General features: G+C 37.9%; 1 protein-coding gene across 5 annotated transcripts in view; it reads right to left on the reverse strand.

Annotated features, from left to right (window-relative positions):
• Window positions 1–2: 2 nt before the first annotated feature.
• The window catches only part of LOC126372156 (UNC93-like protein), a 46,719-nt gene continuing 30,822 nt past the window's right edge, over window positions 3–15,899 (reverse strand). Inside the window, exons 1-11 of one of the 5 annotated variants that reach the window (XM_050017784.1) lie at window positions 11,852–11,977; window positions 10,051–10,167; window positions 7,537–7,655; window positions 5,489–5,651; window positions 5,230–5,353; window positions 4,456–4,602; window positions 3,957–4,023; window positions 2,681–2,837; window positions 1,735–1,839; window positions 545–707; window positions 3–415 (exon numbers count right to left, since the gene is read on the reverse strand). In XM_050017784.1, coding sequence (XP_049873741.1) covers window positions 159–415; window positions 545–707; window positions 1,735–1,839; window positions 2,681–2,837; window positions 3,957–4,023; window positions 4,456–4,602; window positions 5,230–5,353; window positions 5,489–5,651; window positions 7,537–7,655; window positions 10,051–10,152 — 1,404 coding nt within the window. In that variant the 5' untranslated portion in view covers window positions 10,153–10,167; window positions 11,852–11,977 and the 3' untranslated portion in view covers window positions 3–158. Of the gene's footprint in view, window positions 416–544; window positions 708–1,734; window positions 1,840–2,680; window positions 2,838–3,956; window positions 4,024–4,455; window positions 4,603–5,229; window positions 5,354–5,488; window positions 5,652–7,536; window positions 7,656–10,050; window positions 10,168–10,869; window positions 10,895–11,823; window positions 11,978–15,899 lie in introns of those variants that run through there. The other 4 variants (XM_050017783.1, XM_050017786.1, XM_050017787.1 and 1 more) reach the window with 4 other exon arrangements.

Raw genomic sequence — 15,899 nt, forward strand, 5'->3', positions numbered from 1 at the left:
TCTTTCATTTTAATTTTTATTTACATCTTTGATTTAGCTTGGTCTAAAACCGTTGCCTTTCTTCTTCTTCTTCATAAAGTGCACTGACATCGTATAAGTTAATTGTAATAAACTTAACAATAACAAATGAACGTTTACAACTTTGAATTCAGTTCGATTTATTTGAACCCTATATTAACACAACCGTTTAGACTCTCTTTTCTTTTCTCCAAACTTTTCCGGACACTTTCTCTATACTCTGTTACATAGTAACCTAACAACCCGACTATGTATAGTGCGAGTAACATGTATATTTTATGACTAACCCTCATGTAGTGAGAAGTGACGTAGGCGATGACGTAGCCTATTGCTTTCCACAGTCTAAAGTTGGCGAAAGCTGCTTCTTTCTTGTCTGGGAACAGGATTCCGTGGTACGCTGCAATTGAGACGGTTAAAATTAAGTAAAGCGTCGTTTATTAAACACAAAACAACATGCAGATATCCACAAAAAGGTTAAACTTCAACCTAGAACATTACAATTACTTACAGAAAATCCCATACTAACCATTGACCTGTATGAGGAAAGTAGAGTTGCTATACCCCCACAATGTAGATACAATGTACAGAACATAATCTGAATTGGCTTGCGGTCGCCATACTAGCAGAAATATGAATAGAATTAAGTAAATAGCCGCCGCGGTTGATATTAGCACCACTCGTTTCACTATCTGGAAGAGATGCAAAAATAATTATTATCGGCAAGATGGCGGGATAGCTTAACGGGTACGGTCTTTGGTACCATGTCACATTAACTTTTTTGACAAATTGAACTGTAAGTCTCACTAAATGTCAAATATGTTAGTGCGACAGAGTCCTAAAATGGGTACATTATATTGCTCATGACTGTATATCTTTTGAATAACAAAGGTACTATTAAAAGATGTGTTGCTGTTGCAGTTTCTTATCCTTTCTTCTTCTCAGCCGTAACACCTTGCGAAATGACGTAAATTCAAAAATGTTACATTGATCTTCAACAAGTTTATCCATGATAATTACGTTGAATAAATGATTCTGATTTCTGATTTACTTATTTTTTTTAGTTTAGGTACGTATTATTCCTTATTCTATGGTTTAGGTACCAAATAGTACTGGATGAGTACTATATCTAACTATATGCAATAGTCAAATCAACTTTATCTAACGTTTATTTTGGAATACATACACAGTACTATAATGGCACAAGATCCGATCTTTGCATTGTCTCCATAAATGAGACCAAAAAGGTTAACAAATACCGAAGGTCTTGGTCAAGTTGCAAACAATATGGTAGTTTCCAACTAGTCAAATCGGTTACTTTTTACTAAACGTCAAACAGGAAGTTACTATGGAATTTGTATGAAAAAGCACACTATGACGTCATAGTTTACTATTTGCTATTACGTGATAAAATGTCAGACTTATTAATACGTTTTTCTTAAATAGAAAAAAGAAAACGTTTTTGACAGTTTTTGATAAGAATAAGAATAAAATATATAAATAAATATATATGTATATATATATATTGTATATGTTGTTGTGCAATAAAGTATTATTGATTTTATTGCCAGTAATAATTTTCATTTGCTATAAGAACTAGGTAATTATGAATATTACGAATACGGGCAAAAGGAAATGATCTGTCTATATATAATCAGAATTTCATAATTAATCTTTGACCTAGGAAACTACCCAATTTGAAAAAATCTCAACCCCTACCTTGACTAGATACGCTGTAGATGCACTACCAAACACATCAGCAATCCCATGAGCCATCATCACGTAACCCACGGTCCCTGTACCGATACTACACGATACAAATGCCTGAAACAAAATTAACAATATTTAGTGCTATTCATTGAAACAGACCAAAAATTATAAAAAAGTTCATCATGGAATTTAAGAGCCACGATCTTGTCGATGTAGTATTCGTCATGCTACTTTTTAGGGAAAAATAGAGCAGTGGTTTCCCTCTTGCCTTCTGCCCATAAAAAGTTAACCAACATAAAACCAACTTTTTAAAGAGGTATGTTTGATAACATTACTGGATAATATGTTTGCTGTCATTCTTCATAAACAGTGGCTGAGTGATAAACAACAATATTTTGTGGTATGGTGATAGGTACCAACAGTTTTTACAAGTTTTAAGTTTACGCGGTTATTATCATAATTAAAACACATAATAACGGGTTCTTACCGCGTTTAACAACAACAGTGCCGAAATATCGGGAGTCTCATATCCCCATTTAAACGCGGTAAGAACCCGTTATTATGTGTTTTAATTAGTTTTTACAAGTAATACATAACATAATATAAGCTCCCGATATCTCAATTGGGGTAGTCGGAAGTATATTTACGTTCATCTAAAGATGAACTGTACTCTTAACTGTCTTAACTATAAGTCAATTGTTACTGTATTATTTGTCTTTTTGTGGATGCTAATAAACTTTACTTTACTTGCAGCGTGGTGGAGTATGCTCCATACCCCCTCCGGTTGATTGAGGGGAGGCCTGTGCCCAGCAGTGGGACGTATAATAGGCAGTTTATGTTTATGTTTACTTTACTTACCACACCTCACCGAGCTTTCTGTTAGACCAACGTAGTGGTGAGCCGTATTACCGTTTAGGGAGCAAAAATAGTTGTTGATTAATGTAATATAACATACCGCAGATATACTCGCTGAGAAGAAGACGTTCTGCATGCCAACGAACATGCTCATGGCGATCAGCAGGAGTTGGTTCGGCTCAGCAAGGAGTTTCACAGTCACCGTCAGAAGGGCTAGTCCTGACGTAGTCGTGGTTTTAGACTCTTTTGTTTTATATCTGGAAGTACATGTCATCATGATGAGCGGTAGTAATTCATAGGAATATGCAGGGTGTTAGTGATTCCGACCATGATTCTGAGTTGATACATATGGCTGAGGAGCTCGGTGGCGCAGCGGTTAATGCGCTCGGTCTGCGATTGTTGAAGTTAAGTAACTTTCGCAAAGGCTGGTCATAGGATGGGTGACCACAAAAAAAAAGTTTTAATCTCGAGCTCCTCTGTGCTTCGGAAGGCACGTTAAGTCGTTGGTCCCGGCTGCAATAGCAGTCGTTAATAACCATCAATCCGCACTGGGCCCGCGTGATGGTTTAAGGCCCGATCTTCCTATCCATAGTATCCACCCATAGGGAAGGCCCGTGCCCCAGCAGTGGGGACGTTAATGGGCTGATGATGATGATGACATATGGCTACTTGTACGTATTTTTACGGGGTGTAAGTGACACCATGTATGAATGGTCTAGTAATAGTATCAAGTGCATGGTATGACACGTGTTAAATAACGAAAATGCGGGTTTCCAAAAACTGATTATTATTATTATTATTAACAGTTTTCACTGATAAGTGCTTGTATTCGACTATTTATTTTCCTTTCTCTGTTTTATGGTAATTGTCCGATTTGTTTTTGAAGGTGTTGACGCTAGAAGCGGAGACCACGATTAGCTGCGTTTATTGGCCAGAAGTTCAAACCTCTGCGTTGAATTTCACTAGAGGTAAATGCAAGCACGTTGCAGAATCTCTTGCAACATTGCATATTTAGAACAGGGGGGTTAAAACGCCACATCAAAGCAATTCATCTAGAAAAGCAATATTGCTATTTGACATTTGTTTGCATTGCGCACTTACTTTTATATCCACAAATGTCAGATTTCAATATTGCTGTTTTAGATGAAATGCTTCGATGTGGCTTTTTAACCCCCCTAGTACACCGCCATTCTGACCCTTACAAAACCTGTAATAATAATGTGTATCGTGTTGTGTATGTCACAGCGAGTACAGATAAAAAATGAGCTATATTTATCGTTTAGTAGTTATTCACTACTAGCTAATCCGTAAACGAGAGGTTTGCACGTTGGCACAAAATTGCCGTTTGTAATAAGAAGAAGGTAACGTTTATTTACCTGTCCATAGGGTCTACTCCGACAGCCAAAACAATGACTGCTCCAATCATACACGCGATATAAATACCTGAAAACAATTGGTAAAGTCATTAACAACACATACATGTTTCTCTCAGAAATAGGATATTATCATCAGTGAACGATGTGAATGTGTATTGTCTTCTTCCTTCATGCGCTCATGGTTATATTTCGGCTCAAGTCTCTGTTTTTATATGAGAACTGTCACTTTGACATGATCTTGAGGGCAGTCTCGAAGCTGAGATTAGTTTATTAATACCACCCTAACTCTTTCTTCTCTCGGCTATTGTCATTCAAAAAATCTTAATGTTTTTTGGAGTTCAACAAAAATAAGGCAAACGAGCAGACGAGTCACTTGTGGTTATCGTCGCTAATGCCTTGCGAGCTGTTCAGACCTCTAACTATACGTTTAAAAAAAACTCCACTTCGTGGCTTGTTTCAATGCATCACTAACAGCTACATGAAAATTTATTCCACTAACCTACAAGCATCTGTATCTTCTCTGGTGGCTGATGCAGCAGGGCTTTGTGAGCATCAGCACTTGGGAGGAAGTTGGCGCCGCACAACTCCGGGATCTGGGATGCGTTGAGGCTCGTCACGGCTGCTTCGTTGTCGTCCGATGACAACACTGGAGTCAAGAATCAGGATTTAATCATAACTTATCCCCGAAGTGGCAGGGAGGGGCACACATCCTGGAAACCACGTGATATCAATTCGAATTCACTGATTAAATCATCTGAAGACAATTTTGAGGAGATAAATCTGGCGCATAAAGTAGAGCACTTTAATTTTTCTCAGATGCCTTTCACTTATTGGTTGAATAATTGGGTAGCGTAGACAGTTCGCTGAGGGTACTCAGGAAGACGGAACAGCTTTATGGGAGGTATATCACGGAATTTAAGCGGTTCAAAACGTGTCTTTATTTTTATTTTGACGTCATATATTGTAGATGGTATTATCGACTTGGCCGGAATCTTAACTATTTAGTTAAAATATTAGTGACACAGATTTTTTGACGTGGCGTATTGTAGATTTGCCGCAAATAACATTAACTATTTGGCCAAACGACACCGAAATAAAATCGACTTGGCCGGACATATGGCAACTGGCATAGAGCCAATTGTAGTTTTAGTCTGTGCTGAATGTTCGTTTAGGGTGTTGTTTGAAAGTTAGACAAACTATGCTCAATGTTATGTGACAACAAAAGTCGGACGGGCTGTACTTTCTGGTTGGAGAACTCCAAAGTTCCACTTACCTAAAGAAGACACCAGGTTTCCCGACACCTCGCTCAAATTGTAGAAGACGAAAAATATGCACAAAAAACGAGGAAATATTACTTCTAGTGAGATCTTGTGAATCTTGCTGTACGCTTCTGCTATCTGAAAAAAAAAAAAGATTTTGATGCAATTTGGACGGCTGGAAAATATCGCGAGGAGCGGAAATCTGTTCTTTAAGCCCTACTTCCCAACTAGAGACAAAAAGATTAGCAGTAGAAGAAATAAGGTCCAACTTACCGCAGCAACATAAACACAGATCGCGCACCACAGGATTCCACCTCCCAAGCCCAAAATGAATCCAGTTGGAACCATTGAGTAAAAACTCGGCCATAGTTGAGCAGCCATATATGGCATGTACGAAATGAAACAGATGCACATCGCCCATTTTGTGCCGAACCATCTGCAAATAGTTTCTTTTTTAAAACGGCTAGGTATGAAAAAGAGAGAACCGTGGTAGTCTAGTTAGAAAAACGCTTGAATCTCACTCGACGACGAGGTCGCAGTTCCCAGGTTTGAATCTCAGCACGGGCCTAAACCAATGATTTTTAAATATGTTTTGGAATTCATATTTGGATCATAAAATATAATCACGTGCTCTGGGGTGAAGGAAAACATCTTGAGGAAACCGACATACTTACCTGAGAAATGTGTCTTCGGAGGTCTGTGACCTAACCTGTATTAGGCTGGTTTACCCTTCGGTTGGAAGGTCAGACAAAGACCAGATCTGTTAAATCTTCAGGTGAGGACCGTGTAAAAACGGGATAACGCTATGTAGACCATGGGTAGGCAAGCAAAATACAAACTAAGTACCCGATTATTTTTTAGTACCTGAGTAGGTGTTTAGTGGCTTCATATTTTTTGACGTGACTTAATGAATTGGAACGATCTGCGTGGTCCAGTGGTTGAGCGTTGGGCTCACGATCCGGAGATCCCGGGTTCGATTTCCGGTGGGTACACATCACAAAAATTACTTTGTGGTCCCTAGTTTGGTTAGGACATGCTGATCACCTGGTTGTCCGAAAGTAAGATGATCCATGCTTCGGAAGACACGCTAAGCCGTTGGTCCCGGTTACTACTTACTGATGTAAGTAAGTAGTCGTTACATGAGCCATTTAAGGGGCTTTAAAGTTGAAGTTGGTACTCCACTTCACAACCTACACGATAGAAGAAGAGATGAAGTGTCTTGTCACATTATGTTACTTGGTTAGTTATTACTATCTATCCCCCTCTGGATCTGGATTCCAGTAACGAGTCGCTTACGAGGTCGAAGGGAGTATGTAATGTTTATTAAGCATTCACGGAACAATAAAACCATCTAAGGGGGATCCCATGAGGAAACCAACAACTTTGCAATTCGTAAAAACTTGTTATTGTCATTTTGCGGCTTTAATGTATTAACATTAAGTATTTGTTTCAAATTCTTTTTATGCATCCTGATGACCTTAATTTATGTTTTTGTTTATACAAGCAAACAGCAAATCCAAAATAATAAAAAATATTATATTATACTTATTCAAACGTATTTAGCTCTGCCCCTATAGAGAATTACGGCCATTAGTGGTATTCAATATCAGTGAAATCGTAACGAAAACTATGAGGGATGATTCAGACCTTTATTCTGAGTACAAAAATATGGTGGTATAGTTAGTCGCAAAAATATGGAACTGAAAATAATAAAAAAAAACCACCATGAATTTTCTGTCGGGAAATTTCACTAGATATCAACAAATTAATATCAAGTGAAAATTAGCATCGTAAAAGTATACAATTGAAAATAATTTAAAACAACACAAAAAATCTTGAATTTTGCGATGCTGAATTATTCCACTTGATATTAAATCGGAACTGTGGTCTGAATCATCCCCTTCAGTATTCGGTACGATGTTATTTATACCGAACTTAACATAACAACATAGCATCATGCTTGTGCCCCCAAAGGGTCAGGCAGAGTTGTAAAGTAAATATACCCACTCCTCGCCAGGTATGTTTAAGTTCCAGGCAGAAATTCTGGAAATCACGCGATATCAATTACTTATCTATGACCCCAACACTACGATGTAAATCATGCGTTCTCCGAACGGGAGTTACAATGGCCACATCAAAGAAATTCATCTAAGAAAGCAATACAGCAATTTGACATTTGCGCATATATAAAAGTAAGTGCGCAATGCAAAGAAATATCAAATAGCAATATTGCTTTCTTAGATGAACTGATTCGATGAGCCATTTTAACCCCCCCTATCACGGTTTTTTTTTATTTTAATAGAATATGAATCGTTTCTTACTTCATCATAGCAGCTGGTAACAGTATGCTGGACACAATAAGTCCCACGTACATTCCTGCGAGTGACAAGGTGCCTAAGCCCGCTTCCGCATTTATTGAACTTTGGAGGTCCGCTGCACTCTGAAGATGAATAAATTACAGTGTTATGGAAGGATGTATTGGCTAAACATTGCGACAACCAAACAAGTCTTCAAGAGGATTTCCGTTTAGGGCTGAAAGCAGACCTAAATTCAAACGCGCTGTCAGAATTTTCAGCTTGATGTGTTTTTTGTGTGAGTTTTATGTGGTGTATGTATTTCACTATGACAGAGCAGATCGGGGGGAAGGGGGGTGGGCAGGGTTTAAAACGCCACATCGAACCAATTCACCTAAAAAACAAATATTGAATGTCAAATAGCAATATTGCTTTTTTGGATGAATTGATTTGGCCTTCTTAACCCCCAAGGTCGATTTTTGTTTCGAATTCACCAGAAGAATTCAGCGAGTAATGCGGCTGAAAGGCATACGAATTTTTCAAATTAACAAAAGAAATTACCTTTTCTGTTCTGCGATAGTGATTATAATTCTAACAGCACGTTCGATGCGGAAGAATCCTAAATTCAAAATTTTTTTTGTAATTTAATTTTAGGGTATTTCTACATCAACCCGCAGTGGAGCTACGCTAACAGATTTTTGGTGAGGCCTGTGCTCAGCAGTGTGGCCAAGGTTGTATAAATATGTTTTATGACATATTTGTGTTGGATTTTGAAACACAGTAAACAGATTTTTCACATGTTGCGTCGTCGTATTGACATATTTTATGCATATGCATAATTAAGGTTATCTGTCGCTTTATCTACTGTTTGTGCAGCAGTGGTACTTTACTCAACTGAATAAAATACCGCTATGGAGATGATTTTTCTTGTTTTGGTGAGCATACAACGTACCGGTTCCCTCTTATACGATCCCGACGACTCGATTACCCTAGCCATAGAGGCGGCCAATCAGCTCGCGGCACCAAACACTTTAGAACCCCGATACCGACCCCACCGGCGTGGTCGACGATTTATTTCCCTCATTCAGCGCTTATCGCTATCGACCCACTACGGTCGATTAATTCTTTCAAATATTCTTCTTCTCAGACGACGCTCTGAGCCGAGGTTCGCTGGGCAACCACAGGCCTGTTGTCTTAAATTTTGTACCAGGTGAAAGCCCTCAGCGCTCCCCATTTGTCCGGCCAAGTAGTTAATGCCATCCGCGGCAAATTGATAATAAGTCACGTCAAAAAAGGTCCCCTCTTGATCCTTGATGAGAGGCCTGTGCAGTTACAGTTTATCAGTTCAAGGTCCACAGAATACCAGCGTCGTGGCTAGCGCAGCGGCTTATGCTGAGTGAGGCCCTTTTATAAAGGACACCACCACCATTGTTGAATCTATACACTCAATTACAATGTGCCTTAATGTTTACTGTCTACTGTCTTACTGTCTTTATTTGTACTCTCTCGTGTAAGTTGTTTTTATTACGTCTTTTGATTGTAAGTTACGTGTTATTCCGTGTTTTGTTTTTTATTTGTTACTGTGATGTCCCTATACAGGGTGTTAGTGACATCGTAAAGAAAACTTTGAGGGATGATTCGGGCCATGATTCTGAGTTCAACTCAGAATCTCAAAATTATACCCCTCAGTATTCGTTACGGTGTCACTAACACCCATGCCTACTTGTATGGCTACATGTATGTACTGGTACGGGGTGTAAATGACATCGATTCAACTCATTATTCTGAGTTAATATCAAGTGGAATTTTCTGTCGCAAAAGTACGGATCGGAAAATAATTACAAAAAACACAAACATTTTCATGAATTTTCCGACAAGAAATTCCACTTGATGTTAACTCAAAATCATGGTCTGAATCACCCCCCTTAGTATTCGTTACGATGTCACTAACATCCTATATACATAAACTGCCTATATACGTCCCACTGCTGGGCACAGGCCTCCCCTCAATCAACCGGAGGGGGTATGGAGCATACTCCACCACGCTGCTCCACTGCGGGTTAACATCCTATATAATAAACGTTTATTTCTTTCGTTCTTTATGTGTATGTATGTTATTGTACAGTAGAACAAATAGTCGGTTGTTTGCGATATTGTTTATACAAGCTATATTATTAGCCAGTTGTACATTAAATTCATCATCATCAGCCCATTAACGTCCCCACTGCTGGGGCACGGGCCTTCCCTCTGGATGGATAGGGAGATCGGGCCTTAAACCATCACGCGGGTCCAGTGCGGATTGATGGTTATTAACGACTGCTAATGCAGCCGGGACCAACGGCTTAACGTGCCTTCCGAAGGACGTAGGAGCTCGAGATGAAAACCTTTTTTTTTGTGGTCACCCATCCTATGACCGGCCTTCGCGAAAGTTGTTTTACTTCAACAATCGCAGACCGAGCGCGTTAACCGCTGCGCCACCGAGCTCTTCCACATTAAATTACATTGAGTTATATGCCATTAAATTAGTTCTCAGATACTAACTTGGAACGCCGTGAAATGCACCATGAAGGCGACGCCGGTTACAATCACATTCTTATACATTCGCCAAACCTCCTGCGGCTCATCGTCGCCTGGTACCTTCATTGTTGTGGACGTTTACTGAAAACATAAATCTGAATGTTAAAATATAAAATGGTGCTAATTCCTGTAAATACCATCTAATTTTAAGTTATATCTGTCATATTCTTATCCGCCGAAAAGGAAAGGGACGGGTAATCGACAAGCATAAAATTTATGGAACACACGTCAATTTTAAGCACAAATCTAAAACAACCGTCTAAAAATTTTATAATCAGTCAATAACCCGACACAGTTAAGTACACAGCACGTCAAACGGATTGCATACCAGCGATGTACCTTTTTGATTCGCCCGGGTTATTCAGTCATTTACTCATTCTTCCTAAAATTAAGAGCTGTGAATCATCCGTCTCTTTCCTTTTCGACGGGTATGAAAATGACGGATATAACTTAAAATAAAATTACGCGGTGTCTGCAGGAATCGGGGCCAATGTCATATAACAAGGAATAAAACGGTAACTCCGCTCGCCACCAGCGGCTGAGCTAGGTATATATTTCTCACATACGGAGACCCACAGACAGGCTCCTGTACCGCGTGCCATCCTACTTCTTGGCTACGTGCTTGACAGTGCACCTCGCTGGGATGTGTTTTTACTTTCATGCTTGATGAATGAGTGCAAGAGAACGTTTGAAAGTATGATGCCTGCAAGTACGATACAATAGTTCGAATTTATGTTATTGAATTTAATATTGTTTAACTTTTTTAATGTTAAGTATACTTACTTTGTGTAAACTTGTAACGATTTGGTCGTGTACTGTTATTTTATTTTATTTTATTATACAAGTTTATCCGTGATAATTACGTTGAATAAATGATTCTGAATTCTGAATTATACTACAGTAGGTACATCCCCGTCTGTAAGGAAACAAGTCACAATGATCCTTATCCTCAAAAGTCCTCAAGATGACCGACTGATCGCGTGATAGCAATCAGAGCTCAAGGAAGTTGGTTGAAGGAAAATATAATGGATAAAAAATGGTCAAAACTCCTTTGTTAAAGAAGAACTGCACATAATATGAGAACACTTATGGTGTTTAGGCGATTCTCACACGACACTTTTTTTTTGACGTGACTTATTGTAGATTTGCCGCGGATGGCATTAACTACTTGGCCGGACAAATGGGAAGCGCTGAAGGTTCTCACCCGGTACAAAGTTTAAGACAACAGGCCTGAGGGTGTCCAGTTGGGCGCGAACCTCGGCTCAGGGCGTCGCCTGAGAGGAAGAATATTTGAAAGGATTAATCGACCCTAGTGGGTCGATAGCGATAAGCGCTGATTGGGGGAAGGTAGACACCGACGCCGTCCCATACTAACTATTATATTCCTAAGACGGATATCTCTAGTACAACTTGCTTGGGGTGATAAAGAACTGAATGCATTAGACAGGGTGTTAGTGACATCGTAACGAATACTCAGAGGGATGATTCAGACCATGATTCTGAGTTAATATCAAGTGGAATTTTCCATCGCAAAATTCGTGGTTTTTTTAGTTTTTTTAAATTATATTCAATTCTATACTTTTATATTAACTTAGAATTATGGTTTGAATCGTCCCTCAAAGTTTACGTTACGATGTCACTAACACTGTATTTTCTCAACTCTCAATCCCGCAGAACTGAAAAAAATATATTACGAAAAAAAGAAATTAATATTTTAACTTTTACGAAAAAAAATACCCAAAATCGATTTCACTGATGCACTAACCACTTATTTGCATTTCTATGTAATTTATCACTATTTTAAAATTAACTTCTTCAAGTCAAATTTTTTTAATAAAACAAAATATCGTATTGACTGTGACGTTTCCAATTGACGTCTGTTCATCGCTATGCGATGGCACTTACTGTGGCGAACATCGTTAAGGTATTTTACTACGTCTGATATATAAAATAATATACACGGAAGATTTAGAATTGACATTACATTTCTTAACATGGTATTTTTTTTTTTGACGTGACTTATTGTAGATTAGCCGCAGATGGCATTAACTACTTGGCCGGATAAATGGGGAGCGCTGAAGGCTCTCACCCGGTCTGAAGGCTCTCACCCGGTCTTAACATGGTAAGAATTGGGAAGTTTCCTAGGTCAAAGATAAATTATGAAATTCTGGTTACTAAATAAAGACAGATCGAAAGGTGTTTAAATACGTAGTTTTCTTTTTTCTATTTAAGTTATTTATGAATTTTAATTAAGAATTAGAATAACGTAATAATATGTGCAACATTCTGTCACGTTTTTCTATTGTGACTATTACTATTGCTTTTTCATACAAATTCCATAGTAATTTCGTGTTTTGACGTTTAGTAAAAAGTAACTGATTTGACTACTTGGAAACTGCCTTATTATGAGCTGAACGAAAATAAACTTGTGGGCAGGTACTTGCTTTGAAAGACTGAATAGATTTACCTACTGCTTATGTGTTTGTGTGTTTTTTTGTGTGTAACATCAGTCGCGATTGTTTACCTTCCTTCAGAAGATTTAATTTATGGCTAAATCGGCTTTACCGACAAGGCCGCTTTTGTTGTTTTAGTGTTAAGTTATGGAAGAGATCGGCTTTACCGACAAGGCCGCTTTTGTTGTTAGTACTGTAAGATAATTTTAGTACTTTTGTGAGCAAATAAAAAATAGTTAAGTATCTATTAATCGAATTTGGGTGTAACCCGATGAGGAGCTCGGTGGCGCAGCGGTAAACGCGCTCGGTCTGCGATAGTTGAAGTAAAGCAACTTTCGCAAAGGCCGGTCATAGGATGGGTGACCACAAAAAAAAAGTTTTCATCTCGAGCTCCTCCGTGCTTCGGAAGGCACGTTAAGCCGTTGATCCCGGCTGCATTAGCAGTCGTTAATAACCATCAATCCGCACTGGGCCCGCGTGATGGTTTAAAGCCCGATCTCCCTATCCATCCATAGGGAAGGCCCGTGCCCCAGCAGTGGGGACGTTAATGGGCTGATGATGATGGGTGTAACCTTGGTGAACTACATACAGATCAAGCAAGATGCTTGGAATAGTTATTCTGGGACTAGTATTAGGTTACCGGCCTAAGGCATTCAATGAATTGTGAGCATTAACAACATGATCTCTTTCGATACTTATTTCAAATTCAAATTCAAAAATATCTTTACTCAGTAGGTAACACAGTTACACTTTGAATCGTCATTTTTTACATAACGAACGTCTCATCCGACTAAAACTACTGCAGCTTCTCACAACCTGTACATCCGAGGAAAAGACGCTGCAAGAAAAACCTGAACACAGAGCCCTAGACGTTACTTTTTCTTTAAAATTGATTTGTAGTAATTTGGCTATTGTAGTTGATAAAATGGTATCAAACGACCTATAAATCGGGAAAATAAAGACTGCTTTAGTATTTCTTATCGTTTTTCTGGTGAGTAGTGATTACAGCTGGACAATTGAAAACCTTCGAATATCATTAGCAGATGTCATGCGTCAGTAGCAGCATTAATTGGTTTTTCATACTTAATTTACGGTTTCTAATAATGCTTACTATTTATATTTGTAGACAATTGCGATTACACAATGCACCGCCTTGATATATTCATGATGAACTATCTATTAGGGATAAAATAAGCTGGGAGGCTAAAATCTATAAAAAGACCACATTGAAGTAATTCATCTAAAAAGCCATATTCCAATTTCACATTTGCGCGCGGAAGTAAGTGCTCAATATCAACAAACATTAAATAGCAAAATTGCTTTTTAAATTGAATTACTAAAATATGGGATGTAGACTTCCATATAATAGGCTACTTGGCAACCTAGTCAAATGGGATTATTTTTTACGAAACGTCAAAACGAAAGTTTTCTTTGGAGTTTGTATTAAAATACTGTCCTGTGACGTCATTGATAAAAGCGGTCAAATGTCGTACTCATTGTTGCATAATTCATAAATAAGTCGAAAAGTAAAATTAGATCGATTTTTGATCATCTTAGACTGGCTTCTATTTCTAGATTAGCATTTTATAATTTATCTTTGACCCAGTCAAATACATTTTCGGACTTCAAAATGAAATGTAGCTAGCTAAGCGAGTTGACTTAATTATGATAATTGTGACTTTACGTACATATAGTATGAATTACTGGTATGAGTTACAAATAATAGCAATGTCTGTTTGTCCTCGATTTCATTAAAGAAATAAACCTTAAAAGTAGGTGCAGCCGCGAGAAGTCGCTTGTATCGTTGTATATGTTACCGGCCAAACCCGATTTTAGGCCAAACTAGTTTTGCCTAGGCTAAACTAGTTCATCCTATGTGCGATCGGATAAACCGGTACAGACTAGGCCAAACTGGTCTGTCCTAAGGGTGATAGGAGAAACTAGTTTATCCTAGGAGGAACTAGTTGAGCCTAATAAAAATAAGTTCACTTCAGGATAAACTAGTCTGGCCTAGTCTATACTAATATTTCCTAGTCAGAAATGTTTAAAGCAGTTTCTCCTAGGCCAGACTAGTTTATCCTGAAGTGAACTTATTTTTATTAGGCTCAACTAGTTCCTCCTAGGATAAACTAGTTTCTCCTATCACCCTTAGGACAGACCAGTTTGGCCTAGTCTGTACCGGTTTATCCGATCGCACATAGGATGAACTAGTTTAGCCTAGGCAAAACTAGTTTGGCCTAAAATCGGGTTTGGCCGGTAACATATACATAAAGAGAGGAAAATCATGAAACACCAATTCATAAGTTGCGTTGTATACATTGTTATATTTACTTATTGTAAAAATATATTTTACAAGCATGATAACGAGCTCTTCGGTACTTAGAAGGTATACTACTTACTGAACCGGAGATTATTAAGTTGTTATCTGCCGTCTTTGGAAAATGCTAAGGAAATTACGACCGCGAAAACAATTGAAGGTGAAGTTAATAGTAGTTATGTCTATAAAAATTATCTAAGATGTCTAGTCTAATAATAAAATGTATATGAAGTATAATATTACTTTACACTTTTATGTGTATACGTAACTAACTAATGATTCAAATTAACACTTGAGTAATTAAGAATGATAAACAATGAATTTGTCATCGACCTTCTCACGTGTGTAAATGTAAATTATTTATTGAGACCGAATAAAATATAATGGTATGCATTACCCTTCTTTCAGGGATTAGAAATTAATTTAAAAGAAATAAGTTTAAAAACTAAGAATTTCAGAAAACATATTTTCTTGTTTCTAATAACTTAGAGCGCGATTTTTCGTAGCCGAGTTTTAGTTTTAAAACTTATTTTTTATTATATGCATTGCTTCAATGTGACATCCATAGTAACGCTTATACACACATATACATAAGCGTATATGTACACTGACGAGAGCCGAGAAAAGAAGGGATTGTAGGTAAACCAGTGAGGTGTATTGTAGATTTCCAAGAGATGTAGGTATGCAGTATCGTCCTTTGGATACTGAAGGTATCGAGTGCATCACTTAAGTATTAGGGGTGGTATTAATAAACTAATCTCAGCTTCGTGACTTCCCTCAAGATCATGTCAGTTCGCTTAAATCATTAAAACTACGCAACGGATTTTGATGCGTTTTTTTAATAGATAGATTGATTTAAGAGGAAGGTTTATATGTATAATAACATCCATTATAGTGGAGAAATACTGTTATTTTTGACGTTTTTAATGTGAAGTCGTAAATAATTTAATTTTTTCCTCAGCATTGCACCCGAGCGAAGCCGGGGCGGGTCTCTAGTTACCTATAATTATTATCTTATCTTTGCATTAACAAGATAATATTAA

Source organism: Pectinophora gossypiella, chromosome 13, assembly GCF_024362695.1.
Source record: "Pectinophora gossypiella chromosome 13, ilPecGoss1.1, whole genome shotgun sequence".
Lineage (NCBI taxonomy): Eukaryota > Metazoa > Arthropoda > Insecta > Lepidoptera > Gelechiidae > Pectinophora > Pectinophora gossypiella.